Source organism: Amblyraja radiata, chromosome 18 (assembly GCF_010909765.2).
Source record: "Amblyraja radiata isolate CabotCenter1 chromosome 18, sAmbRad1.1.pri, whole genome shotgun sequence".
In the NCBI taxonomy this organism is placed as follows: Eukaryota; Metazoa; Chordata; class Chondrichthyes; order Rajiformes; family Rajidae; genus Amblyraja; species Amblyraja radiata.
In genome coordinates, this window is record NC_045973.1 from 3072548 (window position 1) to 3097409 (window position 24862).

Below are 24862 nucleotides of genomic sequence, written 5' to 3' on the forward strand. Positions count from 1 at the left end.
AGGATAAAGAAAATTAATTTTAGTTTTTCCAAATGAAGGTTATGTAAAGGTTATGAAGTATTTGGAATATAGAAAATAGATTAATAGTGTGAGGTTTGGGGTGGCACAGACTGAGTGAGCAAAATAAAACTCCTGTCTCTTTTTTCTCACCGCACTTTTTATTTATCTTGCATTGATTCTTTTAGTTTAGTTTACTGTCACGTGTACCGAGGTACAGTGAAAAGCTAATTTGTTGCATGCTGTCCAGTCAGTGGAAAGACTATACATGATTACAATCAAACCATCCACAGTGTACAGATACAGGATAAAGCTAATAACATTCAGTGCAAGATAAAATGCAATTAAAGATAGTCTGAGGGTCTCCAATGAGGTAGATGGTAGGTCAGGACTGCCCTCTAGTTAGTTGTAGGATAGTTCAATCGCCTGATAACATCTGGGAGGAAGCTGTCCCTGAATCTGGAGGTATGGTTTGGAAATGTAGACTTCTGTACCTCTTGCCTGATGGGAGCGTGGGGAAGAGGGAGTGACCAGGGTGAGACTGGTCCTTGATTATGCTGCTGACCTTGCCGAGGCAACGTGATGTGCAGATGGAGTCGAATGTTGCTGATTTCTTTTTCCCCAAATATCAGGAGGCCTTGCACCGAGAACAGATGTTGGAACAGAAGTTGGCCACCCTTCAACGGTTACTAGCTAATACCCAAGAGGCATCAGACAGTAGCTGGCAGGTACTTACAAGACGCGCAGAGTGATGTCAATGCTGGTTTTTAGAGTATGTTTGGAGCAACTTTGGCAGCACAGTGGTGCAGTTGGTGGAGCTGCTGCTCACAGTGCCAAAGACTTGGGTGCTGTCTGTGTGGAGTTTGCACGTTCTCCCTCTGACTGCAGGGGTCCATGCCGACCAAGATCAAGTCAAGTCAACTTTATTTGTCACGTACACATACAAGATGTACAGTGAAATGAAAGTGGCAATGCCTGCGGATTGTGCAAATACCCCATCTACGCCGGTTCCACCTGTCTGCATATGGCCAATATCCCTCTAAACCTTTCCACTAGAATCATTGTAGTGGTGATAATACTTCCTAAGTGAAAATTTCATTGATTGGGATTTGGAAAGATTCTTTGGGTATCCGACATTGAAGTGACTTTCTCCCCAATTTTCTGATGCTATTGCAGGCTTTAATAGATGAAGACAGGTTACTATCTAGGCTTGAAGTAATGGGAAACCAGCTACATGCTTACTCAAAGGTAAGTAGTATTATTATTTTTGCCTTGGTACAATTATATCTGAAATGAATGGCTATGGTTTTAAAAAGAGATTCAAATTGATTGTTTTAATTGAATGTTGAAGGTTTAGTGGGGTCTCAATAGATCTTCAAAATTATGAAAATGTATGAACATTACTGCATTTTACCAAAACACTGAATTCCCTCAAACATAATAATCAATCTAACTATTGTTTAAGAAAGAACTGCAGATGCTGGAAAAATTGAAGGTAGACAAAAATGCTGGAGGAACTCAGCGGGTGAGGCAGCATCTATAGAGTGAAGGAATGGGTGATGTTTCGGGTCGAGTCCCTTCTTCAGTCTGAAGGAATAGGTGACGTTTCGGGTCGAGACCCTTCTTCAGTCTGAAGGAATAGGTGACGTTTCGGGTCGAGTCCCTTCTTCAGTCTGAAGGAATAGGTGACGTTTCGGGTCGAGACCCTTCTTCAGTCTGAAGGAATAGGTGACGTTTCGGGTCGAGACCCTTCCGGGTCTCGACCCGAAACGTTACCTATTCCTTCGCTCCATAGATGCTGCCTCACCCGCTGAGTTCCTCCAGCATTTTTGTTTACCTTCGATTTTTCCAGCATCTGCAGTTCCTTCTTAAACAATCAATCTAACAAAATGTCTTTAGCTCATGAAATGTTCTTGAGACTTAAGGGCAGCATGGCAGGGCAGCAGTAGAGTTGCTGCCTGACAGCACCAGAGACCCAGATTCAATCCTCACTACTGGTGCTGTCTGTACGGAGTTTGTACCTTCTCCCCGTGGGTTTTCCCCGGGATCTCCAGTTTCCTCACACGCTCCAAAGGACGTACAGGTTTGTAGGTTAATTAGCTTTGGTCAAATTGTAAATTGTCCCCTAGTGTGTAGGACAGTGTAAGTGCGTGGATCGCTGGTCGGCGCGGACTCGGTGGGCCGAAGGTCCTGTTTCCGTGCTGTATCTCCAAACTAAAAAAATGAAACTTTAACGTTGTGTATAAAAGAATTGGTAACACATCTGAGAGTGAAGTTGATAAAGGGAAACAGACAAAATACAGGAAAATTGATCAAAATAGTTTCACAAACTCAAACCAAATAGCTAGGTGCTTGCTTTTTTTTAAATTCGTGCTGATAAACAAATACGCTAATTGAAATGCTTTATGATAAAATAAATCAAGGAATTATATTGGACACTGTTGTCTAAAGATTATTACCCTTTTTCACTTGCCTCTTGGTTTTTTATTTCCATCTCCTTGCCCATTTTTTTCCAGTTTGCTTTGCTCAGTTGTTAATGTTATGTTTGGCTCTGATTTTATTGCTGAACCAGTTTGCAGACAAAAAAGATACAATGAAACTGTGACACGTTGGCTCAGCAATGCTTTCATGCTAATGTGTAACACTCAAAGCTCTCAAACTCTGAATACTTTTGAAAGAACCTAGCATTCAAAAACTCTTAAAACTAATTTCTTGAAAGATCCCCAAAATACTTTAAAATATTCAAGCGATTGTTATGATAAAACTAACTCTCACTTAAGTCCGTCCCGATCATTTTTGTCCAATACCTGTAGCAAAGTCCTCATTATCCACCTCTGATATGGGCAGGGCCTTCATATAGCATGAAAACAAACATAAATACCACTTTATCGAATAATTCCCCACCCACCCCGTCATAAATATGCCCTAAAATGTCCTGAATGTCCCTAAAACCTGCCAACAACCGAGTGAGGTGGAGGACATTTGTCAATGGCCTATGCTCCCTAGAGGAGCAAAAGGCTTAAGAAGAAGAAAATGTTCTGAAACTTAACATGCGTAATAAACACATTAAGATGTTAAATAAAAAGGAATGACATTAGCCGTCAGACTTCAGTTGAATGCATTAATACTGGCATGCAGTGATCGTTTCACAAGATTAGACTGTGCACAAAGACTGCCCTCTGTTCAACAGTGCACAGCAGGGAGCCATTTGACGCAAGTGGTCTGGAAACTGATGGGCATATTTACGCCAACACTGATTGTCTCCCCAATGCGTACATGTATATTGATCTACTTGTTCAAAGCAGCTTGAGCTAGGACTGGGGCCGCCTTCCTGAGCACGCAAACCGTGGATAATGTGGACGGTGCAATTGGATAGAACTTGTCCTGCCAATTCCAACCCCAGCACAGGATATTTGTGCACTACTCTATTTGCACCACTATGTTATGGATTCTCTTTGGAGTACATCGGGCAGGGAATACAACCAACCAAACAGTTGGGAACTTCTGTCTGCAGCTTCTGATCTTCCACATTCAAAGATGGATGTGCAGAAATGGAAAAATTGGTCATGGCTTCCTGTAAAATCTGGGCAAATGAATTCTACCCTTGGAAAGGGAAAGTTAATAATAGTTTAAAATAATGCGTTTAATTATGTTGGAGATTGCAATTGAAAAGAACTACTCTAATTAAAAGAACTACGACCATTTATGCTCAGTAATGATTGTGCCACCACCTATCAACACATAAGCTTAGCCTCGTGACTGAAATCTCCCATAATCCTCTGAAAAAGAGAAAGAAAGAAGAAAATAGTATATTTGTTCACAAGATACCTATGTTTTGTTCCATTCAACTGAATACAAATAGATTTTCATCAGAAATTCTTTATGCTTAAGTGAATTATATTTTTACCATCCTCAGTCTTAAAGTTGGATCAGTCAATTTTAATATAAAATATTCACTCAACGGTATCTCAGTTAAAAATGTTTATTGGAAGGATAAAAGTAAAGATCGTATTAAAGTTACAGTGGCTTGTACTACCGGATTTTAATCTGCCTTATTGCTCTCTCTGTCTGTACACAACAGAACCAAACTGAAGATGGCATAAGGAAAGAGTTGGTAACATTACAAGAAGATAAGCATAGCTACGAGACGACAGCCAAAGAGTCCTTGAGGCGGGTCCTTCAGGAGAAAATAGAAGTAGTCCGGAAGCTATCAGAGGTTGAGGTAATTGTGTTATGGAGTCATCGAATCATACGGCACAGAAATAGCCCAACTTGCCCATGCCGGCCAAAGTTCTTACCCGAACTACTCCCATTTGCTTGCAAGTCCCCTGAAACCATTCCTATCATTGAATTTGTCTAAATGTTTTCTCAATGTTGTTTTAATACAGTTTGAATCTGCAACGGCGTTCATCCCATTTCTACAACTATTTTTCCACATCGATTGGTCCTGCTTTGTGACTCTTAATTTTACTTTCTCATAATTTTTAAAAGGTGGACTCTCTACTTTGATAAAAAAAAATCTCTGGCGTATTCATTCGGAAGGCTGGATCAAGACCAGTGAGATAACTCTCCAGTGTCTCATAACTCTTGATAATTTAAGCATGCTAAATTCGGTTTGCTGATCTTACTTCACACAAATCGTGAGCTCGGATCTATAGGTACAACATGCCAGTGAACCATGGATGAGAAATGCTTTCCCCCTGAGAAGTAGACATGCGAACAGTCACTGTCAAATGTAATCCTCTTAAAATAGTTGTACAAATAGGATAGATGTTGCTGACATTTTCTTTGGTGTACTTATCGTTTTTAGATAATCTTTGTAGAAACAAGTAGTTTTAGAAACTTTAACAATGTTATTTGTTGTGCGCAGTGTAGTACATGGGCTTTTCATGCTGTAAACCTTTTTTGAAAGAGGTTGTTTGTTAATGAAAGGTATTAAAGCATGTAAATGGAATTAGGTCACAGATCATCCATGATCCTTCTCATTGAATAACAGAATTGCTGCAAGGGACTAAATAGCACACAGCTGTGCCAGTACCTTTGTATCAACCAGCTAATTGGCTTAGTTTTAGACTATTTTTGAGACACCTTAAACTAAATACTTTAAATTTTACAGACTAATTTAAAAAAAGCTTTGAGACACCAAAATTATCATCTCTATTTTGGTCCAATGCTTCAAATCAATGCACGTTCTGTCCTTGGGTTATTTTTGTTAAGATGTAGAGAAAATAGGTCAATTTGCACCATATCTAACCCTGTAAAAGGAAGAACAAAGTAATGGTAAATGTAAATCATGCCTGTCTCGCGCTGCATGAGTCTAAGACGATCGCAGATGCATCTTTGGCTCTAAAGGTGTTCCAGAAATATATACTGTACATAATTCTCTTTGTTTTAATGTATAGCGAAGTCTGAGTAACACTGAGGACGAATGCACTCATTTGAAGGAAATGAATGACAGAACACAGGAGGAATTAAGAGAACTGGCTAATAAGTACAATGGAGCTGTGAATGAAATAAAAGAATTTGCAGACAAGTTAAAGGTGAGTTTGAATATTTACATTCTTGAGTTGAAAGGAATTTTAAAACTACCTCTTCCTTCTTGTAATGAGTTTTTTTTGTGAGAAGCATGAGAAAATTGCTATATATAATTTTTCTGTTTAGGTAGAACAAAGGTAGCTCAGAATTTACTTTCTTTGTCCTTGTTTTAATAGTGCTTATTAATTGATTTGGACACAAACAGAAAAAAAAATGTTTTAGTTGCGAGACCTACAACTGACCGATGTATTGTGTGAGAATGAAAGGATGATTCATTTTGAGCATTACTTCTTCTTGCGAATGAAACATAAATAAACCAAAGGAATAGTTAGATCTCAAGCTGGGTGTTGAGCAGCCAGGTTGTTGTGTCTGCGTCAATGTCTCTGCCAGGCCCCGAGCTCCATTCAGTGGGAGGTAGAGCGGGCACCCAGATATGACATGGTTGGCTGTCTGTTGCTCTGCTCTGCATTCACAGGCTGGGCTCTGGCGGAGACCCCATCTCCACACGCTGCCATTGAAACGCCCAATTCCAGTACCAAGCCTGTTGAGCTTCACCATTGCTCCTCTAGGGAGGTCACACCCTGGACAGCTTTTATCTGGTGAAGATATGTAGCTGTGTAATGGAGATGAGGTTGCCTGAACATTACTAAAGGACAATGACACTGTATAAAAAGGCAGTTAAGAGTATTGTTTATTGAGGTATTCTTATAAAATATGTTATGAAGTATGTTTTACTCAACCTGTTTTTTCTATATCTGATCAAATCATTGGTTCACTGATCAATAATCAATTTTAGATTATCGAAAAAGTTGAGATTCATTTTTGTGGAAGGAAATGATTTTGCTTCAAGAAGCTTTGTCAAGAACTTACAAAGCTGAGTTAGGCATGTTTAACATTTTCAGAATGAAAAGCAAAGTAACAAAATTACCAGAGAGGTAAATGAGACTAAAATACCTGGAAAGCCATTGAATGAAAAGCAATTGTGTATGCTCAAGATGCGTATTATTGATTATATCAACTCAAAGTGGAAGGGTGTGTTGGGTCAACTATTTTTGCTGTAATTCTTTTGTGTAAAAATATTGATTTTAGTTTAGTTATAGTCATAAGAGTCAGACAGCATAATGTATATAAGCCCTTCAGCCCATCTAGCCCATACCGACCAACATCTACACTCGCCCCAAATACCTGCCTTTGGCCCTTATCTCTCTAAACCTATCCTATCTATGTACCTGTGTAAATGTTTCTTAAACATTGTGATAGTACCTGCCTCAACGACCTCCTCAAGCAGCTCGTTCCATACATCTACAGTACCACCCTTTGTATTAAAAAAAAAAGTTGCCCTTCAGGTTTCCATGAAATCCTTCTCCCCTTAACTTAAACCTATGTCCTCTGGTTCTTGATTCATCTACTCGGGGTAAAAGACTGTGTATTTACCTAATCTATCCCCCCAAGTCAAGTCAAGTCACTTTTATTTATATAGCACAGTTAAAAAACAACTCTCGTTGGCCAAAGTGCTTTACATTGGTGGACTTGGTACACCTCTATAAGATCACCTCTCATCCTTCTGCGCTCCAAGGAATAAAGTCATGGTCTGCTCAACCTCTCCCTATAGCTCAGGCCCTTGAGTTGTGGCAATGTCCGGTGAATCTTTTCTGCACCCTTTCGATCTTAACATCTTTCCTACAACAAGCTGACCAAAACTGAACACAATATTTTAAGGCAGACAAAGATACTGGAGAAACTGGGCGGGTGAGGCAGCATCTATGGAGTGAAGGAAATAGTCAGCATCTGTGGAGCAAAGGAAATAGGTGACGTTTTGGGTCGAGACCCTTGAAGGGTTGCCTATTTCCTTTGCTCCATAGATGCTGCCTCACCCGCTGAGTTTCTCCAGCATCTTTGTCTACCTTTGATTTTCCAGCATCTGCAGTTCCTTCTTAAACAATATTCTAAGTGTGGCTTCACCAATGTCTTGTTCAACTATAACATGACCTCCCAACTTCTACACTCACTACTCTGGCTGATGAAGCCCAAAGTGCCCAATTGACCTATTAAACAAGTGTGCTATATCCACTTCAATGTGAAAGAATGCAGCTTGGAATCAATGTTATGTAAGATAGTCAAACATGAACATTGCTGATAAAATGTAAAACATTGACCCGATGATTCAGTTTGCATTAATTCAAGGTGTGATGTTTGTCTTTGAACAGCAAGCAGAAGGCAGACAAGAGGAGATTCAACAAAAGGGTCTATCTGAGAAAAAGGAGTTACAGCACAGAATAGATGAAATGGAAGAGAAGGAACAGGCACTTCAGGCTAGGATTGAAGCTCTGCAAGCTGACAACGACTTCACCAATGAAAGGCTCACTGCTTTACAAAGTAAGTAGAACTTACAGATATTTGCTTGAATTAAAATTATAAGGGATTAACAACCTCAGCCATCTTGGATTTTTAAATTATTATTAACAATACAAAGCATATTATGAATCTCTGGATGTCGTGAATCAAAGGGGTTGTACTGTGCTGTGTTCTATGTTATTCAGACATTGTGCTTATAGTCTTCTTTCGTGCCCATCTTCCACGTTTCAAATGTTGGCATCGCTGTCATCGTCTGTCCTAAAAATGACGTCAGCTTCCGGCGACAATCAGTGGGAGCCATCACTTGTTGCAATAGATCAGTGGTTCTTAACCTGGGGGTCGTTTGGGGATTTGCTGGGGGTCATGAAGGGGACACAAATAACATATCAATTTGTTGAGCCCATGTTTAGGAACCTAACAGGTACATACCATATACAGCATTTTGTTCACGTATGCGCGTACTGGTGCCAAAAAGGTTAAGAACCACTGCGTAGATGATGGTGGTAGCAGAATTAGCTCAGGATACTTCCAGCTTCGCGATGTGGACCCTTCTGCTATGGGGACATGCTTATAGTAATGTCACTAGTCGTTGCTCATACAAAACCTAGAATGGAAGATTTGCATTATTTTTCCATTTATTTCCCATTCCACTCAAATAGTTTACTTTTTAATCTATGTTCATTTCTGACCTCAATTGCAGTAGAGTCTAAATTCTGCTTTTTTTTAAATTTAGTACGGTTAGAACAACTTCAGGAGAAAAACATCAAGGAACACAACAGTACAGGTGAGTTGAATAGAAATGATTTAAATGTATCTGGAGGATGCAGTGTTTAATGTAATTGTTTTCTTGGTCTTTCAACTAAAATCAGAGTCTCGGGCTAAAAGCTAGATGATTTTAATGTATTTAATCACTCGTTGTGTCATACTGTTTTTCGAACATCAAGAAAAATTGCTTCAGTATTGATTCAGTTCGTGAAATAATTTACTGCAGTGAAATTCTGCTGTTCTTCGCAAAAATATGACCCAGTTTGGAATAATTGAGCAAACTTATTAATTATAGTGCAAATCATGCTTTTACGACTGCATCGAACGAAACCATGAGAGAAACCATTTGATTTCTCTAATCTGTGAAAATACCTTGTATGCATTCACCCAAAATATCCACAAATGTGCAAGTCAAATTGATAGTAGATTCAATACTGATAGCAGCATTTTAACAGGTCAAGGCACTAATTCCCAGCCACAAGCCCAGTTTTGAATGATTGAAACGACCATGAGGATGTCTAAAATGTTTTTATAATTAATTTGAATTTTATTTTCTGCTTAAATGTTTTCCAATTACTTAATTTGATTGCTCATGCTTTTATTTTGTTAATAATAATCTGCAAAGCCAAAATATAATGTTTTGAAAACTTAAATCCATTTGACAGAATGATGTATGTATTGATCATGCCATCTTTAAAATATGGGCCGTAAATCAAATTGCTCGATCAATTTTTTTGGCTGTGGATCTAAAAGTTTGGGAGCCACTAGTCAAGGGTATCAGAACTGTAATTAACTAAATAAGCATTAGAAATGTTCTGAATTAAGATGGTATGGTCAACTCTATTAAAGGCTGCAGATAAGTTGAGAAGATGAGAACGCCATGGTCCCTCAGATCCACATCAGCCGGTCTCCTCTCCATCCACTAATCCAACCTCCGCAGTTTTGGGGACAGAGCCTTCTCCAGGGCAGCTCCCAGGCTCTGGAACTCCCTCCCCCAACTGATCTGCAATTCTGAGTCCCTCACCATCTTCCAGTCCCGCCTCAAGACCCATCTCTTCACCTCTGCCTATCCTTAGCCCCACGTCCCCCTCCCTTTTCATCTGTGCTTGAATTGTTGCTCATTTTTTGGTTTGTTTTGTTTTGTTTTTTGTTTTTTGCCTTGCCTTGTAAATCGACTTTGAGTCCCTGAAAAGCGCTATATAAATTCAATTTATTATTATAGTCTTTGTGGATATTATTGACTTCTATTTATGGTTATTTTAATGGTGTGGCAGTACTTGAAGTCTGTTTTACGTTCAGACATATCATGGGTAAAATGAGCATGAATTTAGGAGATGCTAACTTGTTTGGGTACTTTAGTGAGTGAAAGATATGGGGATGCTGATGACAGCCACATACAGTGCCCTACATAATGTTTCGGACAAAGACCCATCATTTATTTATTTGCCTCTGTACTCCACAATTTGAGATTTGTAACAGAAAAAAATCACATGTGGTTGAAGTGCACATTGTCAGATTTGAATAAAGGCATTTTTTATACATTTTGGTTTCACCATGTAGAAATTACAGCAGTGTTTATACATAGTCCCCCCATTTCAGGACACCATAATGTTTGGGGCACAGCAATGTCATGTAAATGAAAGTAGTCATGTTTAGTATTTTGTTGCATATCCTTTGTAAGCAATGACTGCTTGCAGTCTGCGATTCATGGACATCACCAGTTGCTTCTCTGGTGTCTTCTCTGGTGATGCTCTGCCAGGCCTGTATTGCAGCCATCTTTAGCTTGAGCTTGTTTTGGGGGCTAGTCCCCTTCAGTTTTTTCTTCAGCATATAAAAGGCATGCTCAATTGGGTTCAGATCGGGTGATTGACTTGGCCACTCAAGAATTGACCATTTTTTAGCTTTGAAAAACTCCTTTGTTGCTTTAGCAGTATGTTTGGGATCATTGTCTTGCTGTAGAATGAACTGCCAGCCAATGAGTTTTGAGGCATTTGTTTGAACTTGAGCAGATAGGATGTGTCTATACACTTCAGAATTAATTATGCTACTACCATCAGCAGTTGTATCATCAATGAAGATAAGTGAGCCAGCACCTTCAGCAGTCATACATGCCCAGGGCATAACACCCCCACCACCGTGTTTCACAGATAAGGTGGTATGCTTTGGATCTTGGGCAGTTCCTTCTCTCCTCCATACTTTGCTCTTGCCATCACTCTTATGTAATATAATCTTAGTCTCATATGTCCACAAAACCTTTTTGCAGAACTGTGGTTGCACCTTTAAGTACTTCTTGGCAAACTGTAACTTGGCCATCCTATTTTGCAGATAGCCAGTGGTTTGCATCTTGCAATATAGGCTCTGTATTTCTGTTTATGGTTTTCTGCGGACAGTGGTCATTGACAAATCCACACCTGACTCTGAAGAGTGTTTCCAATCTGTCGGACAGGTGTTTGGGGATTTTTCTTTATTACAGAGAGAATTCTTCTGTCATCAGCTGTGGGGCTCTTCTTTAGCCTGCCAGTCCCTTTGCGATTAGTAAGCTCACCAGTGCTCTCTTTCTTCTTAATGATGTTCCAAACAGTTGATTTTGATAAGCCTAAGGTTGAGCTGATGTCTCTAACTGTTTTATTTTTGTTTCTCCGTCTCATAATGGCTTCTTTGACTTTCATTGGCACAACTTTGGTCCTCGTGTTGATAAACAGCAATAAAAGTTTACAAAGGTGATGGAAAGACTGGAGGAAAGACTAGGTGCTGAGAGCTCTCTTATACCTGCATTAAGGAGGCAATTAAACACACCTGAGCAATTACAAACACCTGTGAAGCCATGTGTCCCAAGCATTATGGTGTCCTGAAATGGGGGGACTATGTATAAACACTGCTGTAATTTCTACATGGTGAAACCAAAATGTGTAAAAATGGCCTTTATTAAAATCTGACAATGTGCACTTTAACCACATGTGATTTTTTTTTTCTATTACAAATCTCAAATTGTGGAGTACAGAGGTAAATAAATGACGGGTCTTTGTCCCAAACATTATGGAGGGCACTGCTATCTCTCTCCATATGTTGATGACTATTTTGGAATATTGAAATACTTGTAATTTCATGCAGATTGTATTTGATTAAATACAATGCTTTTTAATGCGCTGTCAATCTGATAGATTGCAGTCATTTCCCATAGCTAATAATAAACTAAATCACAACATTTGTTTCTTTCCCTTTTGAAATAATTAATTATCCCTCTGTGAGTCACTGCTGTCAGATGTGGATCTTTGCACAATTCCCACCAGAAACTAACAACTGCAGATGCTGGTTTACACCAAAGATAGACACAAAATGCCGGAGTAACTCAACTGGTCAGGTAGTATCTCGGAAGAAAAAGGATGGGTGATGTTTCTGGTTGTGACCCTTCTTCAGACTGAAGAATGGTCCCGACCTGAAACATCACCCAATCTTTTTCTCGAGATGCTGCCTGACCCGCTGAGCTACTCCGGCACTCTGTGTCTTATCTCCCACCAGAAACTGCCATTTTTCACTATTTCAGACTCACATTTATTGTCACATGCTCCAATTAAGGTATTTTTAGATCTTCCCAGGTTCCCACCGAGATGCATCGGATTTGAGTTATTGCCTCTTTGTAAATCCAAAGTATGTTAATTGTCATTTATAAAATAGTATCAGCAATAGTGGGTAGACAAAAATGTTGGAGAAACTCAGCGGGTGCAACGTTGCCTATTTCCTTCGCTCCATAGATGCTGCTGCACCTGCTGAGTTTCTCCAGCATTTTTGTCTACCTTCGATTTTCCAGCATCTGCAGATCCTTCTTAAACACTTCAGCAATAGTGGGAATTATTGATCAATTTCAGGAAAACCGATGTGGTTCAGCCAAAGGATACAACATCAGTAATTTAAAAAAAAATATTTAATAGAACATCTGATTTTTAATTGCAAGGCAGGCCACTTCTGCGTTTAACTTTGAGATATATTTTTTCAAACATTTGTTCAACACTTCATTTTTGCACTTTCTATCTGCCTTTCAAAAGTTGCACATGAGTTCTTTTGCTCAGCTTTGTGCTTGTTCAACGCCTAATTGTGGAATGTTGTGGGAGCACAGTTGCCACCAGAGGGCACTGTGTGCTCGTTACCACTGCCATAATTCATATGCCTTAGATCAGTGATGGAGAAGTCCTTTCTCAGAGCAGTCATATTTATAGATGATCAGAAAGACTTGTCTCGGGGGCAAGTGGAGTGTTTTAGAAACAATAGACAATAGGTGCAGGAGTAGGCCATTCGGCCCTTGGAGCCATTCAATGATTATGGCTGATCATCCACAATCAGTACCCCGTTCCTGCCTTCTCCCCATATCCCCTGACTCCGCTATCTTTAAGAGCCCTATCTAGCTCTCTTGAAAGTATCCAGAGAACCTACCTCCACCACCCTCTGAGGCAGAGAATTCCACACACTCACAACTCTCTGTGTGAAGAAGTGTTTCCTCGTCTCCGTTCTAAATGGCTCGCCCCTTATTCTTTGCACCTACATAAACCTTTGTTTTTGTAGGTGCAAACTTTCATCTTGATGCTATCCAATCCTCCCCTAATCTCATTCTATTTAAGATTGTTTATCCATATTTTTTTGTCAGCCAAGTGCTGCTACCTCGCATAATCACTTTATTTCACTCACAGATGGATCATCTGTGACCACTATTTAGTCTTGATTTCCACCACATCCCCTTTCTCCCTCCCATCTCCACTTTTGTTGCTTCCACCAGAGAAAAGATCTCGCCCACTCACAGATTTCTGCAGTTCCAACTTTGCAACAGCCAAGTCTTTGGCACTTTGTTTATCACGATACCTCTCTAGCTACTACTCTGCTCAATCGCCTTTGATAGCCCCATTAATGGAATTGCCCTGCCATCACGACAGCTCCCTCAGTGAAGTCCTCATCTTCTCTCCCTTCAGTCCAAGGGATGCAGCATGAAGGAATGAAAACTGAGTTTGCCATTGACCACCACAGCCGAATGCATGAGTGCAGCAGAGGTTTACGGGACAGGTTCATGGATGCAGGGTTGCCAGGTGAGGAGAGATTGAGAAAACTAGAAGAACAAGTAGTAATCTAATTGAAACTTTAAAGAAATTCCGACTCGGTGTGCGGAAGGTCCTGTTTCCGCGCTGTATCTACAAAACTAAAGACCTACACGGGAATGGGCAGGTGGTCTTGTGAGGAATGTTTAGCAGAGTGAGAGTGACTTATGAGAAAGCTATGAGATCGTAAAAGGCCTTGTTCGGGTAGATTTGCAAAATAGGTATAATTGTGGAGGAACCTAGCACTAAAAATCACTATTTACAAATAAGAGGTTGTCTGTTTAAGATGGAGATGAAGCAATGAATTTTATCTTTGGCAAACATTTTCCCCAAAGAGTGGTATAAGAAAAGTCTTTGAATATTTTTACGGTGAATGTCGATGAACAGTTGGTAAGCAAGGTGGTGAAAGGTTAGCACCGATAAAGAGGAATGAATTGTTACGGTAAGATCGGCTGTAATCATATTGAATGGTGGACAAGACTTGATAGCATGTGATAGTGTCTCAGAAATGTGATGTTATTAGAGGAAGTGATGAAGATGATTGAAGACAGGACAGTGAATGTTGTCTATTTGAGCTTTTTCACAAGGTCCCTTGTGGTAAGCTGGTCCAGAAGATTCATTCACATGTCGTCCATGATGACTTACAAGTTGAATCCAAAGAACTGCAGATGCTGGTTTAAACTGAAGATAGGCACAAAAAGCTGGAGTAACTCAGCGGGTCAGACAGCATCTCTGGAGAAAAGGAATAGATGATGTTTTGGGTCGAGGCCCTTCTTCTCAAATGTCACCCATTCCTTTTCTCCAGAGATGCTGTCTGATCCAATGAGATACTCTAGCTTTTTGTGCCTATCTTTTGGTTATTCACATTGTGTTTTTGATTTTTTGTCTTTGGAGCGATTTCTGTCTTTAATTTGTGTATTGGTGATATCCTTATTATTTATTTTACTCCGACTATATATTTTTTCTCTCGTTAATTTCTGTAAGGTGTCCTTGAGACTTTGAAAGGCTCCCGCAAATAAAATTTATTATTATTATTATTATAACCAGCATCTGCAGTTCCTTCCTCCACAAATTGAATCCAAAATTTGCTTGGTCAGGGAAGATAGAAGGTAGTAAAGGGTTCAGCGTTCTGGTCTGAACTTTTGGTCTGAATTATGGAGCTTAAAACATCTTTAAAATATGCACCTCGTTGATAGCACTTCTACATCTGAGTCTTCAGTGACCTTTCTTCCTTCATGCAAATCTGTTTATTGCAATATGATCATCGGAACAATTTGCTTGTTTGTTGTGTCAAGTGGACAGCTTTTTCTGCAGGGGCTTTAGAATTGTGTCACTTTTCTCCTTTTGATCCTGAATAAATGAGTTGGCATCCATCACCATGAAGCCGATGGCAAGTTCTACAACAATCAAGCTGCTTTGTAGCCACAAGGGGAGTTAGCTTATTTATAAACTAGAAGAAAATTATGTGACAAATAACTTGCTATTCTTTCTTATGTCATTCCATTAGTTTGTGTAAATATGAAACCCTGCCAACTGCAGCCTTCATTTTAAAATCATTAACAGGAAGGCATCGTTTATTTATCGTGGTGCCACTTATTTTGCATTTTAGAATCAATCTATTATGTGGTATAGAGTTTGGTTATGGGCCTGTCCCCACTTAGGCGATTTTAGGCTTCCCTCTCTGTTGTAAATTTTTCATGATTCTTGGTTCACCACACATTTGGGTGACGTACTACAGAGACAATCCGAACACAAAAGTGGCCCTGAGTTGTCTTTGTTTAAGAAAGAAATGCAGCTGCTGGAAAAATCGAAGGTAGACAAAAATGCTGGAGAAACTCAGCAGGTGAGTCAGGCAGCATTTATGGAGCGAAGGAATAGGTGACGATTCGAGTCGAGACCGTTCTTCAGACTAAAATGCTGCCTGACTCACCCGCTGAGTTTCTCCAGCATTTTTGTCTACCTTCCAAGTTGTCTTTGAAATGGATGGATTAATGTTTGGATGAGAACGGCGTGTGTTCCCTCACTCCCGCAGTTACAATTCTGTACGTTATTATCCAAAATGCCATATCACTATAATATCTAGACTTGCATTGCAATAGCATAAATTATATTGTATGCTAACTCCAGAAGTAAATGCTGGAAATACACAGCAGGACAGTCTGCGCGTGTGAAGAGAAACAGTTAAGGGCCTGTCCCACTTGGCGATATTTTTTCGGCGACTGCCGGTGTCATTGACTGACGTATCCTGGTCGCTGAAAGATTTTGAACATTTCAAAATCCAGTGGCGACCAAAAACAAATGTTGCGACACTTGAGGAAACACCGCACGTCAGTACGTCGTCACGCCGCGACTTTTTCGGTGACCTGATACGACAGTCGATGATGCCGACAGTCGCAGAAAAAATCGCCAAGTGGGACAGGCCCTTTAATGCTTTAGGTTGATGACTTCTCCTGAGAACAAACCAGAATGAACATCATTTGTGCTTGCCAGATTTGGCAATTATGTGGTATAGAGTTTGGTTATGAGCCTGTCCCCACTTAGGCGATTTTTTAGGGGACTGCTCTTGGCCAGATTTGGCTTTGCTTTCTTCTGTTTTATGCCTGTTGATAGTTTGTAAATAATTTGGAGTTGTATCATGAATAACGTGGTATTTCATTTTTGCTTTGATCATTCTGGAAAAGATATATGCATAACAGAATGGCGGAAAAATATTTCAACATTCAATTATTTCTTGACGCATTAAACAAGATAGAGTTTGAAACTTGTAAACTGATTTTTTCAATGGAAATAATGCGAAAATTAATATGCAGTTGGGTTTTGAAAGTAAGCCTTACAATGCCTTCAAATACAGTTGTTTAAATGAAAGTTTGTTTCATGCTTTTGTTATAAGACGACCACTCATTATTAGAACTAAAGTGAATTTTCTGTTTTGGTAACAATAGGAATCCAAGTTGATGACTTGTTATCTAAAATTAATGGAGGCACAGATGAAGGTAGTGTACCAATGCAATTTTTCACAAACTATTGATGAAAAACCTGCTGATCAGGTTATTGATATCAGCACAATTTATCTGTTAAAATGCATTCAGTTTTGTATATTAGAAAAGAGGAACTGCAGGTGCTGGTTTACACATGGGCACAAAGTGCTGGAGTAATTCAGCAGATCAGGCAGTGAACTGGGGTTCTGACACTAAACGTCACCTATCCACGTTCTCCAGAGATGCTGCGTGACCTGCTGAGTTACTCCAGCACTTTGTGTCCTTTCAGTTTTGTCTTCATTAAGGAGAAGAAGTGAAGGAGAGGAAGGGGAGTAGGGTCATTCCTCAATTTTAGGGATTCATTGTCTGCTCAAACTAGGATCAGGTGTCCAATGATCTGTGGTAGCTTAAAACCCTTCTACCAGAATGTCCTTTAGCCCAATTTTCAGAGCAACACACGCTACTTTAATTTTCTATGTAAGCCTTATGCCGTTTCAGGAGGAAAACAAAATATGAATATATGTTTGCTTTGGGTCCTGGAGGAGGGGGGGGGGGTTTAGATTTCAAATTTACAAAGGTCCCTTGCAGCCTTCAGAAGAAGGAATGTTTCTCATTGTTTGGTTGAGACTTAGATCCAGTCTGATGTTTTAAAAAGATTAAGTCAACAAAATGGAATCATTTTCAGCTATCTGTTTTTATTGCAGAGCTATGCTGCCTTTATCATAGAGATGAAGCAGTTTATACAGTTAATATTAGAGGACCAATGTTGTAACTGCAAGAACTTTTTTTTATTGTAGTCTAAATATTTAAAACTTTTGGATAATCCTTTATTTAAGTCAGGGGTTCCCAACCTTTTTCATCCCGTTTACCCATGGCAACTTTAATAGCACATAACAACGTCATTTCATAGAAACATAGAAACAGAAAATAGGTGTAGGAGTAGGCCATTCGGCCTTTCAAGCCTGCACCACCATTCAATATGATCATGGCTGATCATCCAACTCAGTATCCTGTACCTGCCTTCTCTCCATACCCCATGATCCCTTTAGCCACAAGGGCCACATCTAACTCCCTCTTAAATATAGCCAATGAACTGGCCTCAACTACCTTCTGTGGCAGAGAATTCCACAGATTCACCACTCTCTGTGTGAAAAAAAAATTCTCATCTCGGTCCTAAAAGACTTTCCCCTTATCCTTAAACTGTGACCCCTTGTTCTGGACTTCCCCAACACCGGGAACAATCTTCCTGCATCTAGCCTGTCCAACCCCTTGAGAAGTTTCTATAAGATCCCCCCTCAATCTTCTTGATTTCACTTATTTATGAACAACTAATGATGAACAGACACTGGTATACCAGAACCAAACACAGTCAGTCAATGAGAAAAAATATGTACAAATCCACAATCAACAAATGTACCCCCTGGGTAGGTGAAATGTACCCCCTGTGGGTAAATATACCCCAGGTTGGGAACCCTTGATTTAAGGTCTGTACTGACCATGCCGGTGTCATTGACAAACCTAAGGGTTGAAGTTTAAAATCAAACTGGTCACTTTTTTAATCAATAAATGCAACGTTGGAGCGAGAATGGTGAATTTACAGTTTACAGCTCTAAAGTTACATTGCCAGTTGCTGGTAGATAAAAAAAAAGCTGGAGAAACGTGATGTATGAATTTAGTCTGCAAATCCATCCAGAAATATGCTGTTGCATTGTCAGCATGTTCACCCCGACATTATGAATTTATTGTCAGAAAATAATTTATCCATTCACGTTATTGATTCCAGTCATTCTCGTTTGCCAAGCAGGACACTTTATCCAAGTTAGTCACAAATTGCTGGGGTAACTCAGCGGGTCAGGCAGTATCTCTGGAGAAAAATGGGTGACGTTTCATGTCAGGACTCTTACGATACGATACAACTTTATTTATCCCGGAGGGAAATGATGTCAGCCACTGGTCAAAAAATACAGTTACAAGGCATTGAAAGTGTCATGTGCATTGTAATAATAGACAATAGGTGTAGGAGTAGGCCATTCGGCCCTTCGAGCCAGCACCGCCATTCAATGTGATCATGGCTGATCATCCACAACCCTGTTCCTGCCTTCTCCCCATATCCCCTGACTCCGCTATCTTTAAGAGCCCTATCTAGCTCTCTCTTGAATTCATCCAGAGAACCCGCCTCCACCAGAGGCAGAGAATTCCACAGACTCACAACTCTCTGTGAGAAAAAGTGTTTCCTCGTCTCCGTTCTAAGTGGCTTACTCCTTATTCTTAAACTGTGGCCCCTGGTTCTGGACTCCCCCAACATCGGGAACATGTTTCCTGCCTCGAGCGTGTCCAAACCCTTAACAATCTTCACTTCAACTCCCCCTCCCATTCCCAATCCGACCTCTCTGTCCTGGGTCTCCTCCATTGCCAGAGTGAGCAACAGCGGAAATTGGAGGAACAGCACCTCATATTCCGTCTGGGGTCCTTGCGCCCTTATGGCATCAACATTGAATTCCCCCAATTTGGTTAGCCTGTGCTGTCCCCTCCCCTTCCTTCACCCTCTAGCTGTCTCCTCCCACCCTCCCATCCGCCCGCCCTCGGGCTCCTCCTCCTACCCTTTTTCCTTCTTTCTTTCCCCACCCCCCATCAGTCTGAAGAAGGGTTTCGGCCCGAAACGTCGCCTATTTCCTTCGCTCCATAGATGCTGCTGCACCCGCTGAGTTCCTCCAGCAATTTTGTGTACCTTAACAATCTTATATGTTTCAATGAGATCCCCATTCTAAATTCCAGAGTATACAAGCCCTGCTGCTCCATTCTCTCAGCGTATGCCAGTCCCGCCATCCCGGGAATTAACCATGTAATAATTACGTTTTAGTGACCATTTGTTGCACAGCACATGTGTAATATTGCACAAAGATGAAATAAAATGATTGAGTGGAAAAGTTCAGGTTGAGGGATGTGCAAAAATGGTGGGGGGAGGGGGGGGTCAGTCTACCCCATGACAGAAGGGGGGGGGGAGAAGAGTTGTACGGGTTGATAGCCACAGGGAAGAAGGATCCTCCTATGGCCTTCTTTGCTGTACCTTGCTGCACCTCGGACTCTGTGTCTGAAGAAGGGTCCTGACCCGAAACGCCCCCATCCTTTTTTCTCCAGAGATGCTACCCAACCCGCTGTGTTACTCCAGCACTTTGTGTGTCTATCTTTGGCATAAACCAGCACCTGCAGTTCCTTTCCACACACTTTATCCAAGTACTTAATTGAAGATTCTTTCTTTCTAATAGAGCACTTCCTACTAAAGAGTGGAGGGAACTGCTCTGAGCTATTGCAACAATTCATTCAGTGCAAGAGTGAGTACACGTATGATTTACACTGTTGATATTCTAGGGTTCAGAAAAAAACGTTCACAACATCAATATTTAGCAGTTCATGATATTGGAATGATTCCATAATATCAAGAATGACTTAAAACTGAAAGCTTAAGTATTTTAAATTGTAAGCTAATATAGAAGGAAAATTAAGCTTCCAGTTCTTTGTTTATCCTTGTTCCTTTTTAAAGCCAACAATTTGAAGTTGTGTGCCATTGCCGTGAATAACACACTGTACGCAACTAAAAGAGAAGTTGATGACTTTGAGAAGGAAATTTCCAGTTTCCGACTTAATTTTTTTTAAAGGATTTCTATTAGGTGATTCCTGCATTTGACATTTTACTGATTGAGTTGTGGTGGTTAATTGTATTTATGGTGTAAAGTGGCAAATTCTGACCATACCTCATCAAACGGTTGCTTGGTGATGATTTCCATTGCCAGCACATGGAGTCGTTCGACGTAAACAGGCCCTTTGGCCCAACTTGTCCATGCTATCCAAGATGCCCATCTAAACTCACAATTGTTGAAATACTTATAAAAGTTGATGTCAGTGCTAAAGTTAAATTGTAACTTCTCCTGAAAATAATTTATGATGGAGTATAGTAAGCTTTAGTGTTGTCCTTCATATTGTTCCCAGGGCATGTATGTTTTCTTTCTGATTCTGGGAAGAGATTGTTGTTGAGTTCTTTGTCCACAATCATTGAATTTTCCAGGTCTAACAGGTAAATAAGGAGCCTGAAACCTGACCATTCTGAACCATGAGCCAGAATGAAGCTGGGTCAATCGGTGTCTACCATTTAGTCTACAATAGTGATTTAAAGTGGATGGCTGGAGTACTCAACTCCGTTTTCCATTTGTTTTTTCCTGAATTTGCTCTGGGTTTTGATTTTTTTTTTTTTTTTTTTACAGTGGTGATTTAAGTCTGAGGCGGATTAGGTCATGAATCTTAAAATAAATTATTACTTATGCATTATGCTATTTTTAATCTGATAAGGTAAAGGCTTTGTTTCCTTGTCTCCGTTCTAAATGGCTTACCCCTTATTCTTAAACTGTGGCTCCTGGTTCTGGACTCCCCCAACATCGGGAACATGTTTCCTGCCTCTAGCGTGTCCAAACCCTTAATAATCTTATATGTTTCAATAGGTTTTCCTCTCATCCTTCTAAATTCCAGAGTATACAAGCCCAGCAGCTCCATTCTCTCAGCATCCTGGGAATCAACCTTGTAAACCTACGCTGCACTCCCTCAAAAGCAAGAATGACTATGGTGTTAGAGGCGCTACTTGCAAAAAAGCAAGCGTTTCATCCCCAGTCAATTTTCACCCCTCGGCAAGGTTGCCAAATCAGGTGACCCCTACATTGAGGAGGGAGCTGGGAAGTTGTAACCCGATTAAAATGGCCCACATCACAATTCATCATCTGCACGGGAATGAAAATTGCTTTTGAATGAAATTTTGCTTTTAGATAAAAGTGCTGGAAAAACTCAGCGGGTGAGGCAGCATTGATGGAGTGAAGGAATAGGTTCCTTCGCTCCAAAGATGCTGCCTCACCCGCTGAGTTTCTCCAGCATTTTGTTTCTACCTTCGATTTTTCCAGCGTCTGCAGTTCTTTCTTAATCAATTTTGCTTTTGTTTACTTTTCCACATAAATTCCAGTGAGCAAACTTTATTCCCAATTGCAAATTTTTGCTTAGTGATTTGCGAATTTTGTGAGGGCAAGCTTTTGTTAACCAAACATGGATTTTGTCTGTGTTAAATGATTACAGATTTGTGACAGTGTGCAGAATGCATATTGCAGTGAATGTACAGTGAGTACTCATCGACAACATTTAAATGGGTTTGACAAATCAAAAGATCCTGAGAGGTTTATCTACATGTCCTTTTTTATATATTTGCAGCAACACTTACAAACATTTCTGTTGAAACTACAATGGAGGCAAATATATAATTGCAATCCTACTTCACAGAGTGCTGGAGTAATTCAGCGGGTCAGGCAGCATCTGTGGAGAACATGGATAGGTGATATTTCACAGAGTGCTGTAGTAACTCAGTGGGTCAGGCAGCATCTGTGGAGAACATGGATAGGTGACGTTTCACAGAGTGCTGGAGTAACTCAGCAGGTCAGGCAGCATCTGTGGAGAACATGGATAGGAGACGTTTCCCGTTGCGACCCTTCCTCGTAGCTCTCAACCCGAAACGTTGAGCGTGCCTTCTGGAGATGCTGCCTGACCTGTTGAGTTCCTCCAGCACTTTGTGTTTTGCTCAAGATTCCACCATCTGCAGTTCCTTGTGCTTTCCCATGAATTCATTGCACCTGGATGTATGGTCCAGGTCAGTTCATTCATAGCGAGCACACGTTCGCTGGGAGTATCTGAATTTGATGCGTCACTTCATAATGGTACAATTATTTAGTTTTTTTTTTTTTTTAATTCATCACTTAAAACAAAGTCACTAATTTTTCATTAACAAAGTTATATTCCAAGTTTAAAATATGTAAATCTCCCAGTGAAGCGTATAAAAATAAAGCTGCTCTGAACAACACATTTTAGTTTATATTTCAAATCTTTCTCTCACTTCTCTGCACCCCACAAATATCTTCCAACCATGCCGGTTGCAATGACTTATTTTCCCTTTGCAGAAACATCCTTCCATATAACAGATTATTGTACTTGTCGGTACTGTGAATTTCTAGATTTGTTTGATGTTCATGTATAAAATAACGAAACCACAGTGAATGGTTTGGAAATGTTTATTGGCCTGTTGTCTGGGTGGGGGGGGGGGAAGGAGCATTGCTGTTGTTAATGTCTTTGTGCAGCACTTTACCAAAAAAGGAGTGTTCAGGCAGTTAAGATAATCGGTGTTCTGAGGGCTGGTTTTTGTCACAAAGCAATCAAGTTTTCTGGAGGAAAACATTTCCTGAATAACTTCTCATTGATTTAATATCGTCTTAAAATAGCAATGAAGCATGGCTTAAGTAAGCCTTAATAAGGTAATGCCTCTTGTGCATTGAAAGAAGTAAACGGCTAAAATAAAATGAGTCAGATCTCAGAATAATTGTAAATATAAATGTTTTCCTGTCTTCAAACATCCATGTGTTGAACAGAAAAGAGAACATGCTTATTTTGCACATCTACAATAAATGTTCAATAAAATATTACGTCCGGAAAGCTACTTATTAAAAAAAACATAAACAATATTTAATCTCAAATTTTCCCAACTCCGTTAACATTAAAAGGCCAATGTCTTGGTGTATGTTACTTAATAAACTTGTTCAAATTCTGTTCATTAGTGGTTTATTATTGTCATGTGTATCAAGGTACAGTGAGAAGCTTTTGTTTGCGAGCTATCAGATCAGATCATGCTGTACATGAGTGCGATCAAGCCGTACACAACTACAACAGGTAGTGCTGATAGATAAATACCAGAGTACAGAGTATCGTTAATGGCATTGTAATCTTCTTCTTCTTGCGTATGGCGTGCACAGCCTAAAGTTGTAGGACAACTTGTTCTATTTGATCTTATTTGATTGTGCACGCCGGGGTGATTGCATTCGTCGAAACAGGGCAGACCACGTGAAGGTTGAGCATTGTCATAAAGATTTAGAAGAGTAGAACTCTTGTCGTGGATGATGTTACATCCTCTTCTGCGACTGGAACGCAGAGTTGCCTATTCAGAGAATTTCATTTGCTAAACCCAAAAAGAAATATCCTTGTATCATACAGATACGTTGATCTAGGAGGGTATAAACATTACTGGCTAGGTCTATTGACCTGCAGTGCCATTTAATTTACAGAGATAATTGTGTTGTTTTGGAAGCACTAAGTATTAACGTTCTAATTTGCAGTTGCTTTATAGGTTTAGTTTCAATGCCCTTCCTTTCTCGGGGGCAGTGGCATGACAGATGTTGTTCCCCGGGTTGCAGAAAGTGCTCATTCTCCCTGTGAAACCGATCAGTTTCAAGAGGAGGGCAAACCTGGTTGCATTTACACAAGGACGTTGTGTAACAGCAATAAGGAGCAGTAGTCACTCGCGATGTGAAATTTCATCTGCAATGGCATAAGAAAGTTGAGCCGATTGTAGTAGTTAGACTGATATAATCCTGCATGTGTTAAGGATTAAGTCTGGAACAGGCAGGTCTAAGATATTTCCCTCCACATAAGAACCCTTACACGTCGTAATCAGACTATGAAGAAGGTTCTGAGAACTGATCTTGCAACATGAACAAAATGTTAATTATTTGCTTTCTCTGAAGTGTTCGACTGTTAAGGGGCTTCGCGGGTTAGATCTGCAAATCACTGTAACTTAATACATGATCTGCTTTGGGTTTCAAGAGTTTGGACAACATGCTGTGTTTGGTACAATGCATTATGAGGACCACTGGCTTGCAGCAAATATGATCTCTCTCTGGGCTCGAGCTCTTTATCAATGTCTATTTTTGTTTGGATATTCGGAATACTTAATCCCCAAAGTTTGTTTCATTGTCTAATTGTAATCATGTCTCTTTAGATACAATGGCATTCAAGAGACTTTTAGATAGGATTATGGATGTGCTGGGAATGGAGTGATATGGATTATGTGCAGGCAGATAAAAGTTGGTATTGGCATCATGTTCAGCACAGACATTGTGGGCCGATTGGACTATTCCTGTGCTGTACTATTTTATGTTCTAATCTGGCCAATTTTTATAAACGATAAAAATATAGCAGCCAGAATTTTTTTTAAATGGTGTCAAATTCCTTGTACATCCTCTGTGCATCCCAAAACAATAGCCAAGAAGGTTCATTCTTCATCGTCATTCATCATCG

At 40.0% G+C, this 24862-nt stretch overlaps 1 protein-coding gene across 15 annotated transcripts in view; it reads left to right on the top strand.

Annotated features, from left to right (window-relative positions):
• LOC116983051 (sarcolemma associated protein) overlaps nt 1-24862 on the top strand; it is a 124628-nt gene that overhangs the window by 45470 nt on the left and 54296 nt on the right. For 7 of the 15 annotated variants that reach the window (XM_033036593.1, XM_033036595.1, XM_033036594.1 and 4 more), the window contains exons 6-13: nt 630-725; nt 1174-1245; nt 4079-4219; nt 5400-5537; nt 7740-7908; nt 8621-8671; nt 16676-16726; nt 19978-20043. In XM_033036593.1, the coding sequence (XP_032892484.1) occupies nt 630-725; nt 1174-1245; nt 4079-4219; nt 5400-5537; nt 7740-7908; nt 8621-8671; nt 16676-16726; nt 19978-20043 (784 nt within the window). The remainder of the gene's footprint in view (nt 1-629; nt 726-1173; nt 1246-4078; nt 4220-5399; nt 5538-7739; nt 7909-8620; nt 8672-16675; nt 16727-19977; nt 20044-24862) is intronic. The other 8 variants (XM_033036598.1, XM_033036601.1, XM_033036602.1 and 5 more) reach the window with 2 other exon arrangements.